The sequence below is a fragment of the Patagioenas fasciata genome, chromosome 13 (genome assembly GCF_037038585.1).
Source record: "Patagioenas fasciata isolate bPatFas1 chromosome 13, bPatFas1.hap1, whole genome shotgun sequence".
Lineage (NCBI taxonomy): Eukaryota > Metazoa > Chordata > Aves > Columbiformes > Columbidae > Patagioenas > Patagioenas fasciata.
The window spans coordinates 10,206,230-10,228,842 of NC_092532.1; the positions used below are offsets into that span (position 1 = coordinate 10,206,230).

General features: G+C 38.7%; 1 protein-coding gene across 3 annotated transcripts in view; it reads right to left on the reverse strand.

Annotated features, from left to right (window-relative positions):
- Nucleotides 1-22,613, reverse strand: part of BANP (BTG3 associated nuclear protein) — a 129,885-nt gene that overhangs the window by 16,476 nt on the left and 90,796 nt on the right. Inside the window, exon 12 of one of the 3 annotated variants that reach the window (XM_071814566.1) lies at nucleotides 19,350-19,385. The exons of the other annotated variants lie outside the window; for them this stretch is intronic. Coding sequence (XP_071670667.1) covers nucleotides 19,371-19,385 — 15 coding nt within the window. The 3' untranslated portion in view covers nucleotides 19,350-19,370. Of the gene's footprint in view, nucleotides 1-19,349; nucleotides 19,386-22,613 lie in introns of those variants that run through there. 3 annotated transcript variants of the gene reach the window in all.

A 22,613-nucleotide genomic window follows, 5' to 3' on the forward strand; every position in this document is an offset into this window, starting at 1 on the left:
ATCTACAGAATAAGCTTGTATCTAAAATTATCTTATTCTGGCAGCTTTGATAGCCAAAACATAAATCAAAACCGTGCAGCAATAAAAGTGACAACCTGATAATGTTGTTGTGAAGGCTGCTCAGAGGTGAGCGTGGAGCAAGGAAAACAGGGAGCTCAGTTCCAAAGCAGTTTCTAAAACGTTACTGAAGGAGTTTAAAGAAGTGTCGGGAAAGGTTATTCCTCCTTGCAGCCCATTAATGCATGAATTATTTTGCCTTACATTTTGTTATTCACACAATAACTTTATATCCTCCAGTCTAAGTCTGGCTCTACAAGGCTGGCCCTTCTCATAGAGATGCATGAAGGCTTAAAATGGGTTCAGAGTTCTAGGAAAAAAAGACTATAACAAAACCAGCAAAAACTGAAACAAAACCATTTGGACTTGATCAGATCTGGTCCTGATACAAATTACAGCACTTCTAAACCAGCTTTGCAGCCCTCACAAGGTTTCTGAGACTGCCTTGGGAATCTAAAAAGCCAAGATGCTATTAATATAAAGATTCCATATAGCATGTGCTCATAAAAAATCTAATACAGAACACACAACTTTCTTCTGAAAAATTCAACATGTAAAACTCCAGCAAAACAAGATCATTAAGACAGGCACCCTGAATGACCTTAATCACTGCAGCTCATTAACTCTGGGAGACTTGGGCCCTGAATTCGCAGTTAATAAGGGAATTTTGGAAATATTTCCTCTTATATTTATAATTTCTTTCTTTTCTTAGAAACCTGTTCTTCTCCTGGTACCGACACATTCAAGCATTTGCCACAGCAAAAAGATAAAAGCAAAGGAAAGAAGAGAAGGGTAAAACAGACTCAAGGCTGCAGAACGTTTATAGCTTACCAACTATTCCCTCTGATACTTTGCTTTTATTTACCTGCTGATGCGAATACTGCTTTTTCCCCCCACATATGACTTAGAAATTAGATCACACAAAGCACAAAGAAACCCACTGAATAGTAAATAAGCCGTAGAGGAGACAAGTAACAAAATGGCACTGGAAAAGATTAATTTAAACATTTCTTTCCCTTTAAACCACAGCCAGATCAAAAAGTCCTTAGTAATTATCCATCGTAGCATTTGAGATAAATAATAAACCACTGAACAGCACAGAGCATCATTAGGCAGTGTTATAAAAACATGCACTAATAGTTAATAATTAGATTTTAAAGTTTAAATGGTAGTGGACAGAATCTACCAGACAAACACTGAGCAGGAAAACTTTAATAGGCTTGCGAGAATTTAACCTTCAAACTACATGGAGATGAAAACTTCTAGCCATCTTCACCACAATAATGACATCCTATACGTGACAAATCGGGGGTTAATTTAATTGCCGAGTGTCCAGATAGACAGATGGAAATACTGAGATGAGGAAGACTATGAAATCTCGTCCCACCCTGATCACGTCTGATGGCGCTCGGGTCCATCTCACGGGTGGTTTTAGACAAGCAGGTTTTTGCACCATCCCAGGATGATCCTCCCCTGCCTGCAATCCCCACATCTTTATTATTAGGGCTCAAGCACCCAACGCTCTGCTGCTCTGCGCTACGGGGAGCAGAGTTGAACCCAACTGCGAATGCAGCTGTAGTTTGTCACTTTGAGACAAACACACTCCTGGAATTTGCTCCTTCGTGCTGCATTTGATTTGCAGATTTTTCAGCCCATTTTCCCTCTGAAATCCTCTGTGTTTTCAGTGGCAAATACCAGCATTGTTCTGGGGAATGACCCACTCAGCTGCTGGGTTCACACCAGCGTTTTTGCTGGATATTGGATTAACATGTTCCAAAATGTCAAGAGGCAACTCAAGAAAAAAAAACTCAATTTTTTTTTTTTTTTTTTTGTGAGATAAGGTTAGTCATAAGTAACATTTACAATTGAAATACTATAATTTGAACCTTTGACAACCTTTGATATTTCTTCGCTTGGTTCAAAATTTATTACAGCACTAATTTCCAGCAATGAACAAATGTCCCATCATTTTGACCCAAACTACTGGTGACATTTACTGTGGTCCTTTCAGAAACCCACCCAGGGCTGATTTACAAAAAGCTGCATTGAGAGCAGGAGCCAGCTCCGTACAGACTGATGTGTGTCCTTAAACCATTACGGATCCCGTGACATAAACCATCGCTGGGGCCACTGACATCCAGAAATGAATTTCTAATGCATTAGGGCAAGTTCTACAGTTCCCTTTGGACTTTTCGGAGAACAGAACAAACCTGCGGTTGTGCAGCCCTTTGTATTTATCAATAATGAGCAAAACTACATATGAGAGAGTTTATTAACATTACTACTGATAAGCGTCACTTCCTCCAGCAAGTAACAAGTGCGGATCTTCGCAGAGGCAAAGATTAAATTAAAAAAAAGTCAGTTGACATTGGAAAAATCAGTCTGAACTTTCTTAACAAGGAAATTTTCTAAGTACTTAGACACTGCAAACAGTAAAACTGCTCAGTATTGAGGGGTAAAGGTGTACATGAAAATACTCAATATGGACAAAACCATAATAATGGCACAAGACGGAATCTGAAAATGCCTTTCCTGCATCTCCGCGCTCATGCACATTTATCTGTTTAAGGAATCTAAAAATAAGGACGCAGGGACAAACAAATTCCACAAAAAGCATTAAGAGAGAGAATGGAAACTTCGAAGCATCCCTGCCTGTTGGACTCTCACCAGACTAACCTCAGGTACTCTGATAATAATTTTTATTAGTAGTCTAATAATTTTTATTATGGTGGAATATTGATGGTATTGAGGAAAAAAATAAACCAGCCATCTGCTGTAGTTGCACAAAACACAATTGTTCTATGTGAAGATAAACACAGTGGACAGGATTTATATCTTGATAAACGGTCGAGAAAAACCGTAGACATTATATTGATGAAATATTAGATTCTAAGATAATTGAGCAGTAGGTAGAATCGCAATTAGGTTTTGTTGTGCTGAATTAATTAAAAACTGAAAACAGAGGGGGAAGCGCCCTGCACTGAGAAACAATTTGAAAATAGCTAAAATCTGAGAAATCACACTTAGTCCTAAATATAAGCTCCAAAGTCCGTCGGCAAGGGCCGTACTGACTATAAACAACACCAGTCGCTATTCAGCTTAAAGCGCTTGACCCAGAGCCAGCTGGGCAGGCAATTAACGTTATCTTTCAAAAGCTTCCAATGGAATAGTTTAGATATATAGATAAAATTCAAAATACATCATATTTATCACTGGAGAGGGAAAAAAAAGGGAAAAGTAAACATCAGTTTTATTGTTTTTACTGTGGCTGGAAATCAGATTTCGGACTGAAAGGAAAGGACAAACAACACTCGGTCTTATGTCTAAATATGTTTGTTCACTGGTTGATAACTGGGGCAGGTTTCCATCCAAGGAAAATAAAGTCATGAACCCAACCTAACAAACCAAAGGGCGAGAGAGGATTCAGTCTGCGTGATATTAAAGATACAAATCATGTTAAATTACGTGCTAATAACGAGGCAGCTCGGAGTTTCACAGACCAACAATTTCTCACGCTTACCCAATATTCTAAATGCTTCTGGCCTCGATCTTTCTCTGGGTGCAGCTGCTTTACACAGAAATATGCAGAGATTTTGGCCCCCGACTTAGACCTGAATTTGCAAATCAGCAGCAGCATCCCCGGGATAACACGCGGGTTTATCACCTATTTAGCGCACCTGCCACACAGACTGGGCCAGAAATGGTCAAGAAATATATGTTCTTTTTAAAAAAAAGTGCAATAAAACCTTCATAAAGTTGCTTTACTAATCGTGCCAGGCCACTTGGAAAGCTAAACTAGTTTTAATATCACAACTGTTGAATATATTTAAAAGGAAAATGAAAGGGAGGATGATTTTGCTTCAAAATTTCAATAGATAAAATCTATCATAGAGCTCAAAAGCACAAATGAAAAAGAGTAATAAGCTGCTAATCTCCTAAACATTTCCAAGTTTTTACTTGCTCAATGTAAAGAAAGAGAATGGTCGCAAAATTCCTTTAATAAGATATAGATTCTATCGATCATCTATGACCAACACTGCTAAAAACATCAGATTAACCTGTTGGGAGAACTGGAAAAATTTTCCTGACTTTGAAAGTTCTGCTTTCCATTTCTTCAACATCGTTGTTGTCTATCTTAATAAAAAGCCAAGAATTTCAAACAAAGAATATTTATGGGGGTATATTTCACATCTACGCTGTAACGTTTCTGATTTACAGGGTGGCACTATGACCAAAAATTTCATCGAAAAAAACCTAAGGATTTTGAAATATCTGGCTGATGAGTGACGAATTGTCGGTCAGCTCTGAGAATTAAGGCACTGGTAGCCCAGCTAAACAGGAGCTGCCCAGGTACAGAGTGTTCTCAGCAAAGTGTCCAAGGCTCTGGAAAGTGGCTCATTTTTGGACTCATGGAAGGGAGGACTCCCGGGGCACACACTGAGCTCACGGAATGTTCAAAGTGTGTTTTCTATGTAAAACACACTACATTTTGAACTTAAAACGGATACCTAAATGGCATTATCATCTTTTCTCCTGTGGAATGATTCTGTCAAAGGAAAGAATCTTGTGGTAACCTGGGCGAGGACTCCAGCCACAACAATAATGAAAAATGCTACACAAATAAAATAAGTGGTCAGTATAAGAGCCTTGATCAGATATTCCGAAGGACAGACCACTAAGCCCCATTCCCAGTATTGCTTAAAGGCAAAAGAGAGAACAACTCACTTTTGCCTCTATACATGGGAAAAAGCTTCAAAATTAAAATTATGTATTAAACGCTTCTGGTTTATATGACATCCCCAGCTACAGTAACGCGTTTTCCCAGGATTTATCTTTACAACAGAAGAAAAAATAGCGTTATTCCTTGCATTAGCAGGAAATTTAACACTTCACTAAGCTGAGTCTCAAAGCACTGAGGTGCACTTGACTGTAAAGACTCAACACGCTCTGTCTCACCCAGATCCAGCAATCCCAGTTTACTTAAGCTGAGCACGCGGAGTGCAGCCTAAGACAGACCTGTGGGGACCTGAAGCTTCAACTCCAGGTGGGTCCCCGGTTCTTGCACCCTTTTTTCAGAACACAACACAACGTCATCTCGACTACTATCTAACTAAACACCACCGAGGACCTTTACAGACTTAGTCATTTATTGCTCTGTTTTGTTTTATTGCGATCATAACCTTTTCATTAGCTTGTAAATTAATGATGTGAAAGAGTAAATAAAAACCAAGGATGAAGACGTTCCAAAGGTGTCGTGGATATGTTTTAATAAAAATATTTTGAAAACAAGTATTTATATTAACTGAAACAAACGCCTTTAAGTTCCTTTACTTCTTTTATATGTAGCTTTAGGCAACCGCTACATGAATGAAACATTCCACAGTTACCTACTGAAAAACAAACATAGTTCAGATATTAAGATTAAAACCAAACTCATTAAAAGACACCAATAGCTGACTTCAGGCTACTTCTGCTAACGTTTGGTTAACACTTCACAAGGGATGGAAAGCATCTAAAAAGTATTTCTAAAGCCTTTGGACTTCAGTTCACTACAAACAAGTTTTTCTCAAGGAGGCTCAAATTCACTGTAGAGGTATAGAGACCTTAGCTAGAATCTTTTTTTAAGGAATATACACATCAAAAACCTATATTGAAAACCTGTATAATATACATAATGACATAAACAGTAGATTGCAGGGCAATTCTGCATTAACAGAGAAAAGTGTGAAATTAGCACTTCTTAGCCCTGCAATCCCTGTTCTATTCTTCCTTAGATGTGTATTGGTGTGTGTATATATCTAATAATTCAAATAAACTAGTCATTTCGCTTTGTCAACAAAATTAAAAGCTTCCTGAAATGACTACACTTGCAACGTATCAAAGGAGAATTCATTTATCTGAAATGCAACAAGGAAATCAAATCCACCCCAAAGATTTTTGGGGAAAAACTTCTCACAAATGTGTCGAGGTTCCTCTGTCCACTGAGAATCACCAAGTATTGGAACACAACTGTTAACGTGGAGCAGAAATGCACCGAGAGCTCGGAAAACACAGGGGAATGCAAAAATCCAATGGTTTTTACATAAAGTGAGTTTTCCTATGTAAATCTGCGCACTCTGCTAATTCACGGGAGAAAAATGGAAGAGTTTTCTCTTATTAGTCATAAGCTGCTCTGTAAAGAATCGAGGCTCAATGGGATCTCAAAGAAAGCAGAAGGAATTAAGTCATTTTCCTCCAAAAGCTTCTTTGGTTTCTTCCTTGGTAAAAGCAGGAAAAAATCTATTACGAATCAGAAAAATTGTCTGACAGTGTAGACAAGAAATCCAGAATTCTCTATTTTTTTTTATCTTAGTTCTCTACCAACTTAAGCGATCTTGGGTAAGTCGCTGCTTCCACCTCTGCACCTGTACAATGAGGTTGTTATTATACATAATAGATATAATACATAATATATAATATACAACACTAACTCCTTATAAGAACATTTGGAAAACTGACAGATCTAAAGGCTCAAAATATGATAACCAAGGGTATGAGCTGCTTCTAACAGCTACAGATCGTTGGCAGCAACACCACTGCACTTAAACACAGATTTAAAATGGCCAATAAATCTCTATGCCTCTCTGGCAACCAATTAGAATATGTGAAATTTTATACAGGATGAGTTTTTACGTCCCAGAATTTCCTCTGTGCAAGCGGTACTTCAGCGGTCAAAACTACTAAATAGTAGGTGCACCCAAATTTGTAACTATGATGGCCATTAAAAAGACACTGCCAAAGAACTGCATGTGAAAGGACTTCTAATTCAAAGCAAATGTCCTCATTCATTCATGCACTTCTGAAATTATAACACTAGGACCTTGTAATAATGCAGAATATTTGTGATCAATTCCTCAAGATTCTTCCTGAGATCTGTTTAAATGCAAAAGGTAGAGTAACACAAAATATCATCAATGAGATACACTGCAATTACTAAGTTTTGGATTTTAAATCATGCACCAAACAAAAACAGTTCTGCTTTAAAAGTGGCAATACTATATTCCTTACACTGTGTATCTCAAATGTGATTTGTTATCCTATTAAAGAAGAAAATTCTCTATCCAGCTGAAGGCAGGCAAATCCTAATGTGCTAATTATGATTATTTGGACAGTGTTTAATTTGCAACTGTAATGAAAAAACAAACCAACACAAAATCCGTGCAGACTCAACAATAAAAAGCCAACCCACAAACATATGTGTACAAACCAGAAGTTCTGCTACTGTTTCAGATGCTCTTTCTTACATTTGTTGTATTTGTTGAATATTATGTGGTACATTCGTCTATGCTCGCAGAGACATTTTCAAAAGATTATTCTAGAAAGTTTCTAAAAAAAAAACATTTTTACCTTCCTGTAATTAGGTCCACAGAAATAACCCATGTTTTTAAAGGCAAAAGATCAGTTCTGTTTGTGGAATCTTTGTTTAATTTAGCAAATGTTGTGGTCTAAAACTTTACTTTCTATGCTGTGCTTAAAACACCTGGCCTGGACAAAATCCTCTTCTCATCGTCTTTATTTTGATTAACCTCTTCTATCATTTTCCCTTCATAACTTTCTTCCACAACATTTCTCTGAGAGCAACTACACGATAACGCCTTTGTTCTGGCCAACCCCCCGTTCTCGTGTGTTCTACAGCACTACACATAAACCAAACCCGCTAAGAACAACAGGATTTCATCTTCTGTTTGATTTATCTCATGGATGTTATTTTCCGTTTCATAGGTGATTGCAAGAAGAGCAAATAAAAAGGGAAAAATCCAGTCAGAAATTCTCTTTTTGTGCCAATAAACCCCACTCGTTCCCGTTGGCTCCCACAGCCTCGGGAGCAGCTCAACAAAGCTCCAACCCATGAAAAATAAGTAATAAGGGGTTACATTTGTCAGAGAGTGGAAATATTTCCAATACTCAGGCTTTTTATATGGCACATGTGTATATATATGCATGCATACATATTTCCCTAGCTTGCCAAATTAGGGAAAGAGGTTCAATATTCTCTTAATTTCTGCCTAAAAAAAGTGAATAAATTTAAGTCCCGGTGTTGTCAGATGTGCACATTTTCCCAATTTGAACCAATTTCTGCCTCCTCCCCAGACCCCAGGGGCACTTCACACATATTTCATCCCTGGACTCCGAGCCCTGAGAGTACATAGAAGGGTTTTCAGGGAATTGTTGGGAATGTTTCAGCTTCGCACTGATAAGGCAGAACGACGGCAGCCAGGAGCGTGACCACAGCGAAAACAGACAAAGGTAAATCCACTCCTAAAAAAGATTTGTGTGTAGTACAAAAGTTTCAATTAAATACAACCCAGTGCTGTGTATTTAGTACAACGCAACCCTGAGCTGACATGTCACACAATGACAAGGGGGAACTAAAGAACGGATTCAACTATTAACGACTGTCGAGCCTACGAAGCAGAAAATACCAGGCAACTAAAATAATGAGACTTTTTGTAGCTGAAAACTTCAAGGTCTGATGTAGGTTCTTGTCAAATCAATGGCAAAATTCCCAGGAGTCTGAAATGGAATAGCATGAAATGAAAGCACAGAGTATAAATAACCAACACTAACTCAGAAAAAACCAAAAATTCAGCTGAGAATATGAGTAAGAGCCACATGAGCTGGGACACTTGAGATGAGGTGGTGAAACCCAAGATGCCGTCCCCAAAAGCTGGGGTATCATGATGTAACCTCCAGAATTAAGGTAAACACAGAAAACTGGATCCCGTTCAAGGCCACAAGAGCTTTTTCTGCAAGTGCAGATCTGTATATTTCTCCTTTAACACCTCTGCTCTGCCTCCCCATTGCCCATCTTTAGCTCACATTTTTAGGAAAGCTACAGCCACAGGTAAGTCGACATGAAATAGATATACAAGCGTACCTACACACAAAATCTTGGATCTTTCCTTTTTCAACTGCAGCGTGACACATCCTGCAAGCAGTGAGTATATATGGAATATTTTGTTGCTTTTACATTGACTAAGCCGACTAAGAAAATTGCGTGGTGTTTCTGTTCAGCTGGAATTAGACATTTATGGCTCAAAAAAGCCTGTTCTTCCCATACAGAGCAAACTGTCCCACAACAGGTAAAACTAAATGCTTAAGAGTGACTCTCCATAACAGGACATAAAAAAAATTAAGTGGGTAAGCAAAACTACATTAAATCCCTCAGCATTCTCATTCATAATTCAAGTGACTTTCATTAAATTCAATCTCATTTGGCTCAAAAGTGAATTAAGATAGATGAATTAAATATGCTTGAATTCTGTAAAATAGCGTCCACGCAGGGACTTACTATGGTTTAAAATAATCCACTAAATGCAGATTGTTGGTTAATTTAGATAAGCTTTTTGAAGGATTCTTGTACAGACGAGCCCCACAGAACAGAGGTTCTCTCTAAAGGATGAGCTCAGCACAATTATCAAAGGTATTCTCATCTATAAATCTACCATTTTTGGATTATGCTCTTAAAACATAATATAAAAACGAACCTGTTGACATTTGCAGTGCAGATCGGTGCACACAACAACCACCTGCTCTGCGCTTACTGCGGGTGATGCTGATTAAACAGTCGTTGCAGACATCTGTACAAGCAGAGTTCATTGAATGCAATCAATCTCCTTTTTTATGGTTATTTTTATTATTGTTCAGTTTGTTATTATTCAGTCTTTCTTGTCAGCAAACCAGGGTCAACTTTCATAAAAATTACATGCAAAATGTGCTTTTTTTTTTGTAGTAAGTCTAACCTTCTAAAACATGATCTCCAAGATCAATGTCCACAATAAATATCTTTCTATCTAATGCAATTATATTTCCCTTTTTATTAGAAAGCTTTATTTACTGGGTATAGTAAGCCCATGCCCATTGACTCTAATCCCCTCCTTTCACCTGTCCCCTCTGGGATGGCCACAGCCAAGGTCTCATTCCCGTCACCAGCCGTTTGCAGTAACGCCTGCACCATGCTATCCGTAGATATTTTGGACACCGTTCAGTTCCAGTCAGAACTCTATTCGGATCATGTATTACCGCCATCCAAACAAATCCCTTGGGGTATTCCCCTCGCTCCAGGAGGCAAATGTTCCTGGAATGTGGGAACTGGTGCCAAAACCACGAACAAGCACCCTCTGCCTTATGAGAAATAGATTGAATCTGCTCCGGAGGTCACAGCGCAGGTGACAATCAGAACCTGCTTTTCTTCCTCCATCTTTCACACCTCCAACATGAGACGTTCAATAAAAGAGAGAAGGGACAGATAAATATTCAAAAGGTAATTTACAATCTTGATGTTACCATTTAATTACCACAGAGTTTTGCCACGTCCTGCATCGTTACTAAGCCACAAATACACAGCCCACTGCTCTATAAATCAGCACAAATTCTCACTTGCGCAACAACATACAGTAATAAAACATTAGCACACGGATCCCAAACCTACTATTTGATTACTACCATCTAAAGCACAATACGGTTTTCCATGTGATAAATGCAAAGAAAGCCAAGGGCACGCACATCTCGCGTATGAGCACAGCCTATACGCACATTTTGAGAACGCTACGTGCGTTTTCCATGTATCTGCTCACAATCCCTTTGAAATGCTGCCAAAGCAAAACCTAAAAAACCTCTCGCTTACCGAGAAGGTCCCTGCAGTGAATATCGTAACATATCCATCAAGCACATCTACACATTTCCAATTACTGAAGACTTAATTAATAGAGTCATTAAAGGTTTAAGGGTTCCTTTTCTCTGAGGAAGGTGATGCCAGTCCCTGATGAACAATTGTTTTCTAGGAGCTCTGTGTTTCTCATTTCAAACACTTGCAGCTAACAGCAGCAAGAAATAACTCCATGAAAAATCTTCACAAGAAAAGCTTCATTCAAGTATATTATGGTTTCATTTCAACACACTCTATTACACAGAAATTGGAACAAAATCTACTATGATTTTAATGTAGCCTACACAAATACACATCAATTAAACCACATGGTAAAAAGCCAGGGGCAAGTTCTATATTGCTGATACCTGTGCTTACTTTGAGAGCTGTGGCTTACGGATTATCATTAAATTTCTGAAAAGGGAAAGCCAAGCCCCAGCTCTCTCATTTATCTTTCTCAATCTTCATTGCAATCCCAAAACTGGAGTTAACTTTCACCTTCTAAACACAACTTTCAAGGTAGTCACTAATAGGTTTTTTTCTGGGAAAGATATTAATGTAATTTTAAATATTTCAAGTGCAAAAGTGCTGAGAAAAATGCCATGTGCAGCGCTCAGCGCAAGGCAGGAGGGACAAAGCACAACTGCTGAGCTGGGTCTAACAGAGCAGGTCTGTCCTGCTCGCTGCCTGGGCCTCTTTTGGCCACACTTCACCTTTGCCAGACTCACAACTCATGTCCAAGTTGTTTTTGAGCCTTCACTAGGGTGTTCCTTGGAACGAATAAACACCAAACCCATGTTCTTGACTCATTATGGCTTTAATTTTGTTTTCCACTTATTCTGGTAGGGATGGGTTTCCCATAAGGGATTAATTCCCTGTGCTACCTAGGCTCTCCAAGATTTCTGTTTTCACATGCAGGACAAGAACATTTTTGCCCGAAAGGAACACTGTCATTTCAAGAAAAATAACAAATTACTCTGTATATTGGGTCAGTATTATCCTGCTTTGCATGGCAAACTATTGCTGATAGTCAAACACTTCTGGAAGTTGCGACGCGATGTTTTTGCTGTAGGATTTTTATCACGCATACAAAGTAAAAAGCTGAACGCTTGCACTTCTCCTGGTCTTTTGTTATCTGAGTTTTCAAAAGAATCACTTCATGGAAAAGATGGGAGTTCTTAGAATTTCTGGGTTTTGTTAAACAAATTTTAAAGAACAGAAGGTTAAAGTTGAGAAATGCCACTGCTATTGTTGGCCGGCTGCTTGTGAGTTGTCTGAAAATATATATTGGGGAAGTCTCTCTGTAAAAATGGCCTTTCGTTTGGATAACTGCAATAAGGATTTGCTTGGCTAGGGTGTCCACAGGAAAAAGCTTTACGTGTGCAATTTTTTCCATAAAAAGACACACATTGAAAATAGAAATGGCTGTATACAAGTCTATACATAGAAAAAAATACTCAACCATTTAAAAAAAAAAAAAAAAGAAAATTAAAAATTAAAATCTGCCCCAGATAAATTAAAGTCCACTCAGCTCCTACGTAGCCCTTTTTCACAAGTACTTTTGAGGAGACACTTGGATTCAAGCATTTCAAAGCCTGAACCCAGTGACTTGGGTGACTCTGGATATGGTCCAGAGCTTATCTTTTCATTTAATGCCAAGTTTTGAACTGTCAATTCAGTAAAGCAGAAGCACAACGCCAAAAATATTCTTTAGCAGTTTTTTAGCACCCTGCTACTGTTATTTCACCCTTCTAAATCCAGCTGCAACCAAAGAATCTCAAAACCCCTGCAGACATTAGTTAATTAGACCTTAAAATTTGGTCATGAAACTACTACATTTTTGGATTGGTTTTCATTGCATTTCTGCAGTGATGTTTCAGGCAAACAGTGATTTAATTGGTAAGGAACTTCATTTGAGTTGAAAATGCGAAATTTTAATATGGATGGGGCTTTAGCCAAGGGGACCTTTAACTCCCTGACTCTCATGTTCGTCCTGGAGAAATGACCCAAATGTTGTTCTTAAGGAAAAAAAAAAAAAAGGATGGGGTAAAGATACAGTCTGAAACCTCTTGGTATCCTCGTTCTGTATCAACAAACCCTTCTGGTTCAGCTCTGGCTCAAATAATTGAATTTTGCATCAACTCTTTGTTTTACATAAACTGAATTAGGCAAATAGTGCCTATACTTTTTTTATTCCTCTTTTAGTAAGAGTACAGGAATAACCACAGACACGAGCAGAGCTTAGGTCTTCTTATTTTGAATTCTGTGTCTTCAGCTATTAGCTTGTGTATCATCTGTACATAACTGCATGCATTACTATCCATACGCAATTGAAGACGTGTTGATAACCCATTTCTATCCAGAGAGATAAATGACATTTACAAAAACAAATCTCTCCTTTCAAAACCCAGCAGCTGGTGCTATGAAAATACCCACCACACAGAACAAGCGTTTCCTCATTTAAAACAACGACTTCTTGCGCTTTTCTTGTGTTTGTGACTACAGAAGGAGGGAAGTCTACAGTCTGAGGTCTCTTTCGGGCAAAATCTCCCTCTGGTTTGTAAATGCAAGCTTGGCAATGCACCACAATCCATCCGAGCACAGAGCTGCGTGCACCGGGGGTAAATTAAGTTGCTGCACAAAACGTTACTACCCAAATCTACAGAGACCCTCGGGTGTCTGCTTAAAAAACACAGAGTTTTTTACCTTCCGCGTCCTGCCCGAGGCAGCTGGATGTCGAATGTTTCTTGTTTAAGAGCTTTTAATGCAGTTTAGAAACACTGAACTATTTAAGCAGATGTATCTAATTCCCCTCAAGTGATTTTACAAAATGAATTTAATTCCTCATGAGTGTTTTGAATGTCTTTCCCCCCCAAAAAAAAAAGAGAGAAATGCCAGAAATGCAGAACTCACAACTGAGCAGTAACAGACCTTATCTGCAAACAACTCGAAAGGGGGAAAACAGTCCTTGTTTCAGCCGTAGTTGTATTTACTAGTGAAAAAAAGAACGTTAAAGTAGTTCACAGTACTTTTACTCAAAGTATAGCGCTTATAGAATGCTTTTCTTCTTAAATGTACGCTAATAACAACATATACGCAACCTCTGTTGGGAACTGTAGCTCGTCGGCTCACCTGTGAAGGGGCAAATCTTTTTACGACTCTGTATTGATTTCCTGATATTGGGAGAAACACTACAGGATTTTTAAATTGTCAGGGATTTTTTTTTAACCTTAACAGGCGGATGACAGAGCAAAGTGCACGTTCCAGGGGATACTGAACCGTTCTGATGACAACGGAATAATGCAGAGCAGAAATCTGAACCCACTTCACAACACATCAAAGCAGCAGGTGAAAATTCAGCCCCAACAAGTGCAAGTTAATGCCACACAGACCCACGAATTAACTACATACATTCACGAAAGAGAAACGCCGTTAAACAGGGGTTGTCATGTCAAGCTAAGCAGATGTGAAAGGCACGGGAAGCGAGGAAATTTAAAGTGTTATGTCATTTTGTAAAACAGTATTTAGTGCTGTGCTTTTAAGCATGTGTTCAATCTTAGCTTCTCAATCTTAGAAACAAACCAGAAAGAGAACACAGAAAGCAGCCCAAAAAAAAGTGGTAAAATACATCGGTGACCTAAAATGTTCTTTCATGTGGAAGAGGGGTTGGAAAGTTTAAAAGATCACTAAGACAACAGACACAATAGGGCTCTATTTGACAGAATAAAAATATCTCCCTGCGCTGTACTGCTTGAGTTCAGCGCCACGAGCCGCTCTCCAGCTTTGCTCTTTTTTCGCAGCATTTCAATTAGTTTCCAACTGCAAACTGACAGTTATTTCAGCTCGTGCAGCACGTTTGTTTTATGCATATGATAACATCAGGTCCGGTTATCAAAATTCCACTTAACCCGTGTCGAATGGCACGACACAGGCTGAAATACATCTTGGCGGCTCGTGCTGCGACGCCGACACGTCGCTCAAGTTCTTGCTACGCAAACGGCGTCGGAAACACCTGAGCACAGCGGGGTGGGATGGGGAAGCAAGAGTACACAGGGGAAAACAGGCATTTGGATTCAAAAAGTGGAATATTACTTACACGAAGCCACGCTTGAAATGATAGGAAAGGCTCCCAAAACAGTCAACTTATTTTCTTCGCTGCTGTTGCAAATTAAGAAAAACCCCAAACTGAATCTGAGCGGCAGGAAAATGTTTTTGAAATGAAAGACTCGATCGCAGAATTGAAAAACACATCAAAGCGCTGCAACTTAAAGTCATATTTATACGTGACAGAACAACTGAAACTGATACTGCGGAGCACGGTTTTCCTTTAGCAAACGGACGTGTGATGACAGCTGAAGTGACTAATAATAATACTTATTAATTTTGTTCAATACTGAAACATTATTAAAAACTACAAATATAAATCTCACAGCCTGATGTGAATTTATTGCACCTTCAACAAAAAACAACCGGGAAAACTAAGAGACTCAAAGATAATTATTAAATAGCAGAAAAGTAAGTCAGTTCTTACCAATTTCACGCTCTTCGCTATCTCGGGGTGTGATGCAGAATCTAAACTAAGTGTAGGGAAGGATTCCTCGCTCTAAAATGGCTCATCTTTAACATTCCTCCTGAAACGTGAGCACCCTCTTCATGGCAATTCACTATCTGCTAGCTACAATTTTCAGGATGTACGTTCCAAATACATATTTCTTACTCCTTTGCTGAGCGGAGTTAAACTTTTGTCAACTGAAAGAAAGCAGATGCAGCTGGAAACGCAGCTCAAAGAAAACCACGTTATACACTCTGGCTTTCAGCGAGTTAATGGGGCTCTGCTTGGCAAACAGGTAGAGGAGAAAATGGTACTTTCTAATCACTCTCTAAAATAGCAAAAACTTGAGAAAACTTTCGTTTTTTATTTTAAAAAAATCCTTGTCTCATTCTTCCTATACATCATGAATTTTTACACAAGCATCCAAATAACACTTTTTCAAAATGCCTTAATCTGCATCTTCCACAAACATCAATATCAGAGAAAATCACCAAGGCAGTCCATGAAAAAACAAAATTTCTCCTCTATCAGTAAAATCTGCAGAAAATAAAAACTTTTCTTTTTTTTAACACATCTGTTTGACATCAAGAAGATAAATTTCTTTTTTAGAATCCTTCAGCCTGAACGTAACAGGACTAACAGTGGTAGTAAATTAGAGAGTATTTTTATGTAAGCCCATGTATTTTACCAAGACAGTAAAATCCTTCCACCCATATGGGTTTAAATATTTTTATACAGGATATTAATAAATGGGAAAATGCTAACAGAAAGCATATATTCAGTAGGGTATTTTCGCAATATATCCTTTAATCCGTTATCCTCTAGCCAGTTTCTGGATCATTCTTCAAAATAAAAACTAATTATGTTATCAATGAAGAATGTTGCCAAGGGAGTAAATTACTTAAGGGATCAGAAAAGCATTTGTAATTCTACCATTTCTTAACAAAAAAAAAGCATCCAACCTGTTCTCTTCTTTGGCAGGAATGTGTTAAAGCTTTGCAAAAATCAGTTTTAATAAAGGAATTACCAAGTGTTCCCTTTTTCCATACAGACTGTAAGACCTTTTTCTCCCGACACGATGGGTAGCCAACATGCAAAAATAAACTTTTTCTTAGATTTTTGTATTTAATTATGTATTAAACACCAGTGATATGTTTTTCCAGGATGTTTCTGAAACACAAGACTGTTCTGTGCACCAACTGGTGATAATTCCATCATCTACCACATCCCCAGGCAGAGCAGCTTCTGAACAGACCGGGCTATGGAACACACACAACAGACCACATCCCAAATTAACCTGATTATTGCAAGGTAAGTTCTTCCTCTGCAGTCGTGGTGCAAGTGCTGTCAACAGTAGTGACACTGGGACTTCAGTTCTTGGTACTTTTAAAAAAATACAATAGAACCTAGCTCTAATTTATTGCATACAGCCTTACACGTGATAAGCCTTCAGCAATGCAGATGCTTTGAGTTGACAGAAAAGCCCACTGTTAATTAATTGAGATTACTTTAGAAAGTCACTAAACGACTTCACCAGACCAAACAAAGCCTGGCCAAGAGTCAGCCAAAGGTGTCCTGGGTCACCAACCAGAGTGGGGCAGCTCTAGGCCTGGACACCTTGCCCAGGAGGTTCACAACACGCATTATTTGCTGGAAAAGCTCAACGCAAGGAGCTGGACTGCCCGTGCAGTGAACACATAGAGCAAATCAACCTCATAAGAGCAGCAAAACAGCTCCTCCTCCTCATCAGGGAATAATTTGCCCATAAGAAAATGAGCTGCCTGCATCTCTTAACAAAAGGCTTGGTTGTTATTGTCGTTAAACCACTGGCACAAAATCATATGCTTACTACCTAATTAATCCAGTCTTGTGGGTTTGAAGTTAATGTCATCAACTTGTTCAAGAGAAAAGCTGCAATGACCAAATACCTTCAGTTAAAGTCAAGAGGACAAATGTGAACTATCCATACTCTGCTCCTGCAGAACATCTTGGAACTCTGACAGCTCTGGGGTGTGCAGAGCAGCTCCTCTTTCCCCCAGTTCATTGGGGGGAAAAAAGAGGGAAGGTGAAAATATCTGCATGCTTCTTAACCTGCACAGCTGCACATTCTGAATCTTGGGTTTATACTGGGACAGTCACCAAGGCCACGCTGCTGAGGGTTGCGAGCACTCTTGGAGCAGACACCGGCACTGAATTGCCCTCATGTTTTAGCATCCAGCTTCGTCGTTACAACTGTTACTAAGATGCAAGGCCAACACAATCCCAAGTGGCAGCACACACTGAAAGTGCAGCTTGTATCCAAGTGCCCCCCTTGGGATGAACTTGGTTTTGCCTTGAAAAACAACTGAGAAGAAACTCAAGGACCCATGCGATGATCTAAACATTACCAGAAGACATTCACCAATGAAGAGACAGCAAACACGTTACATCCCCTGGCACTAACAAACGCTGCTGACAGCAGGATTGATTGGGAAATGCTTCTAAACGTTGGGATTTCAGCACTTTCAGCAACCATGGCCAACCAGGTTCGCACAGTGTAAACCCATCATTTCTGTAAGCCTGTTACAAAGTCTTGGTTGCTTTACTCTGCCCTACCATCATTTTATGGTCAAGGATGAGTCACTAGAGCAGAACACTGCTGGTCCTCTTGAACTTGCAAGGGGTGGATGAAAGCGTGGGGGGGGGAGGGGGTTCGCAGTCTTGTAGGCACGTTCCTGACTCAATGCTTTGCTGCTCTTACTGAAACCTTGCCTATATTTAACAAGAAGATGACAACTATGCCGGTAGAAGGAAAAGCAAATCTACCTCTTGAGCATGCTTGGTCCTTAATCTCATTGAGCAGTTTCCTTGCTCGACGTTGAAGAACCGCAACAAGTCAAGCCACCTAAGAGCTCTTGGGCTTCTCAGGGTCTTTTGGGGTTGTCCTTGGCATCTGGGTTTGAAATTGGCACCATCAACCTGCTCAAGAGAGAGATTTGCTGGCCCAACATCTCATCACCGCAGGTTTGGCAAGTGGAATATCTGCAGCTGCAGGCCGTCTTGGGACACCAGGCTCTCTCCAGATGAGAAAAGGTACCTGCAGCCTTTTATCTATTGCTTGGCTTTTTCATGTTCAATAATCTGAATCCAGGAGAAGACAGGGAAGCTGTTGTGAGCATAAGAAATTTTTCTTCCACCTTTAAAAGAATCTTACAGGTTGTCAGTGGCAACTAAAAAAACCCTGCTTTCATTGTCCTGCTATATAAAAGTAACTAAATCAAAAAGTGATGCAAACTGCAGGAAAATCTCAGTAAGCTACATCCACACAGGAGAGGTGAAAAGAAGCAGACGTTGCCCTTCGAGCCCTGAAATGGCAGAACTGATATAAAATACAACTCCTAGCCCGGGCATACAAACAACCACAGAGGAACGTACATATGGCTGGATTTTCATGACATTGGGAACAATATGTTTTACAAGGGAAATGAAAAACAAAACTGTTGTACATCAACATAAGCCAAATTAAGGAAATATTTCAGTTTTGAGCCTGGGCACGAAACAAGAGGGATTAAATATTTTTCAGAAACTAAAAGAAGACTGTGTTTATTTCTTTCCTAGCACCATCAACCACATTCTTTTCCATATAAGTTAAGTCCAGATTTCACAAGAAAAACTTTCAGAAAAGATTTGGTAAATAACCTACATTATTTCTGATACAAATTTACGCATAGAAAGTAACATGTTTATAAAAAGCAACTCTTCTAGAACCCTAAGAATGCTTTTTAAAAAATTCTTTTAATATTAAAAGAAATATCTGGCACACTTGGCACACAACCAAGTCCATAAGAGTGACTAATAGAGCCAGAGGCACAAGGATGGAGCCGGAATGTGCCTGGGTCATCTGAAGTCCCTAACCCCGCGCTGAATGTCTAAGGTTTGCTGGTTTGTTTGGTCTGTCTCACCGGATGCTTTCCTTGGCACTCATACAGGGCAGGTTTTTTGCAGTCAACTACATCAGTCGTCAACTATAAAGTTCTGAGCAGTCATTGTTAGAGAGAAGAGCTCCGACCGAAGCTTTGGCTGGGATATTAAATTCTAAGTCATAAGAACCTAATAAAAGACAAAAATAGTCTTATAAATATTTATAATTTATTCTTATTACATTTTATTTATTACTGCAGAAAGTATGAACCATGGAAAATTACACAGAAGCCATCAAGCTTAGCATATTATATGCGAAAAGATCATTTTTTACATTCTGGAAGCAGATAAACACAAAGGCTTCTAAATAAATCCTTTAAAGCTCCCAACCCAAGACAAACACGCAGATTGTGATTGCAGAACGTTCCTGCAGAGCGTTTGTCGGGTGCTCTAACAGTTCCATGTGGTAGAAATAAACCCTCTGCTGATAGGACAGCGGCCGCAGTTAAAAGCTGGAGCACATCTGGTTATTTTACACATACTAAAAACGGTTTCTTTTTCAGACATGCAACGACCACTAAACAAAAATTGTGAAACCAACCATTTTTTGCTGTTAAAATATTTTGACAATACCCAAGCTGCAAGTCTTGAACTGTGTCGTTGCTTTTACAGTGGAAATAAAGGTTTTTATTGGCCCAAACCGCTACTACAGCCCATAGGATGCCGGGACTCGCCGGGTCTCTTTCTCCAGCGAGGATGTGAGCTGTGAGCTGCAATCAGTGCAAAGCTAAAACTGACAACTGAGTTGTCAGAACTCAAAAAGCAGGGTGTTCTTTTCATTACTATCTATTATTCATAATACAGAAACTAAAGTTAGATTTGTAAGTTAAACTTAACTTAAATATGCACAAGAAAGTTATTCACCACTTGGTCTTAGTTCTCCCACAACAGATAAACTTTCCCTAAAGTGAATTGTGACCAGATTTTGCCCTCTGACACCTTCTTGCACGGTAACCAATAACTTTTTTAGTCTCTTCTTTTTGAACAAGAGAGAGAAATTCAGATCGTGATGCTGTGTAGTGAAAAACCCTTTTGATATTATTCAAAACAAGAGACCTGTGTTTATTCTGCTACCTGGAGCTCTTTGCCTACAGGCAGCATCAGCATCCAAAAAAATAAGCTGACTTGGAAGCTTTTGCAATAAAACATAAATGGTCGGCAAATGAAACAGTGCAAAAATGGTAAGGGAAAAGGAAAAAAAGAAAAAGAGAAAAAACCCAACAAGCTTAGACTTATCCTCTTAGTTCCATGTATTTAACCTACATACTTCAGGAAGGAAGCAGCCGAATAACAAACCAATTGCCCTTTTTTGCGAATCACCTTCATTCTCAATGTTTTGATCTCAGCCTTCTCATAACCTTGAAATCCAACGATAAAATTCCAGAGATATTATGGAGACCACAAGGGTACTTAACCGGAGTGTACGGTTACAGATATGACATTTAGAACCAGGCCTGGAGTTGGCTGGACAGACTCTCCTAATATCATAAAAATAGCCTTTTCTTTCCCACATTTTACTATCTGTCTTTGTTTATTCAACCATTCAGCAAACCCAGCTGGATCACAGACATTGTCATCAAAGAAACATTCTAGGTCAGCCAGAAGTGGATGCCGATCGTCTAAAAATAAATAGAGGCTTTGTCACTGGAGTATAATTTTAAGGCCCCTGTAATGAATAATGGAATAGAAGAATCTTTCCAAGCAAGTGGGATACATTGATTTCAACAGAAAGTTTTCACAGTTAATCTGAAATTCACAGTTATTGTAAACTCCAGATAACCTAATTTTTACTTCAATAAAAATGATATAAATCTGCTTTATTAAAAGGTTTGGTATTTTTTTAAATACTTAAAGAGCTGCAGAACAGCTTGGAAGATGGATGAGACTAGAATTTACCTATCACACAGACAAGAAAACTGAAATGATGCGGTGAACCAATTTCCTATAGGTCACCAAAAGGCAGAACTGGGATCAGATTTCACACTTTCTAGCTCTTATCCCTGATATAACGCACAAATTATTTCCTCTAAGCTAAAAGAGGAGACAAGATAAGAACACACAGCTTTATCAGTATAGCTTAATTGCTAAAGATCTTAAAGCAGCTTAAATAAGAAGCAGAGCACCTACAGAAGTCAAAGATGTTATAACAACTAGAGCCTGGCCCTGTAAACATGTTCATTTACTTAAAAGAAAATACTTATCTAAAAATAAATTCCTTTACAGAAGTTTTTAAAAGCTACTTCCTCAATGGTTAAATATAGAAGTTTTCCAACTGACACGTATCCAGAGGTTTGGGGGGCAGCAGCGTGAGGGTCATTTAGACTCAGAAACGTGACCATTTCAAGTTTTTAGAAATGAGAGGTTCTGCTGCAAATTCCTTCAACTTCTTAGAAAGAATCCCACCTGCCAAAATGAATTCAAGTTCTGTTAAGAACACAGTAATAATTTATTTGACTAGAATTGCAGAACCATTAAGCCAGACCCAAGGTACCTCTTTGTTATCTCCTCTTCACACACAACGAAGAGGGACCAGGAGGGGAAATTTTCCATCTTCAGTTATGCAAAGAGTTCAGGTTAACAGGAACCGCACATTGGATGATTTCATGTTTTGTATGTAAAGTTTTTGGACAGTCTCAGTTCTTATGGCAATAAAATACTACATATTAAGAAGATTTGTAATGCAGTAATAACCTCACATATTTCTTAAACTCTATTAGTGGCTGTACTTCTTCATGCCCATAAGTAAAGTTACTTTTTTCTACAGTTACACTTAGCACAGGATTTGAGAAGCAGCAGTTTTGGCTTTCTGTTCAGCACTCAGAAGATTACATGACGTGAAGGAATGGACTACGTCCCCAAGAACCATAAATTCAAGGCCTAAAACAACAAAGTATGTCAATATTTCTTTTAGGAATGGGAGTCACTAAATTGATCTTCACAGAGCTGGTGATGTTTTTCACTTGTTCAGTATTTTGAAATCATCAAGATAAAACATCCAAATAATGACCTAGTAACTGAGTAAGGTTCAAGTGAATATAATCCACTACTTCTTGTAAAACCAGGGAATTACTGAACACATCGGTAAACTCCTGGCATTGCCTCTGTGAGATATAAGCTCTCTTATGCTTTTGACATCTGATGTTGCTGTAAAATATATTAGAAAAAAAATAACATTTCTTCAGAAGGAAATCCAACTAATTTCCAACCTTCCATAATCTGCAGAAATTGTTTAAAATCTAATGCAAACTATCCCAGACACAAATAGTTTTCTTTTCTAATTGGCTGGAACTCTACCACTACTTACAAAAAACTCCTAACAAAATACTTCTTTACTGCGCTCGAGTTGTGTAAGTGTTA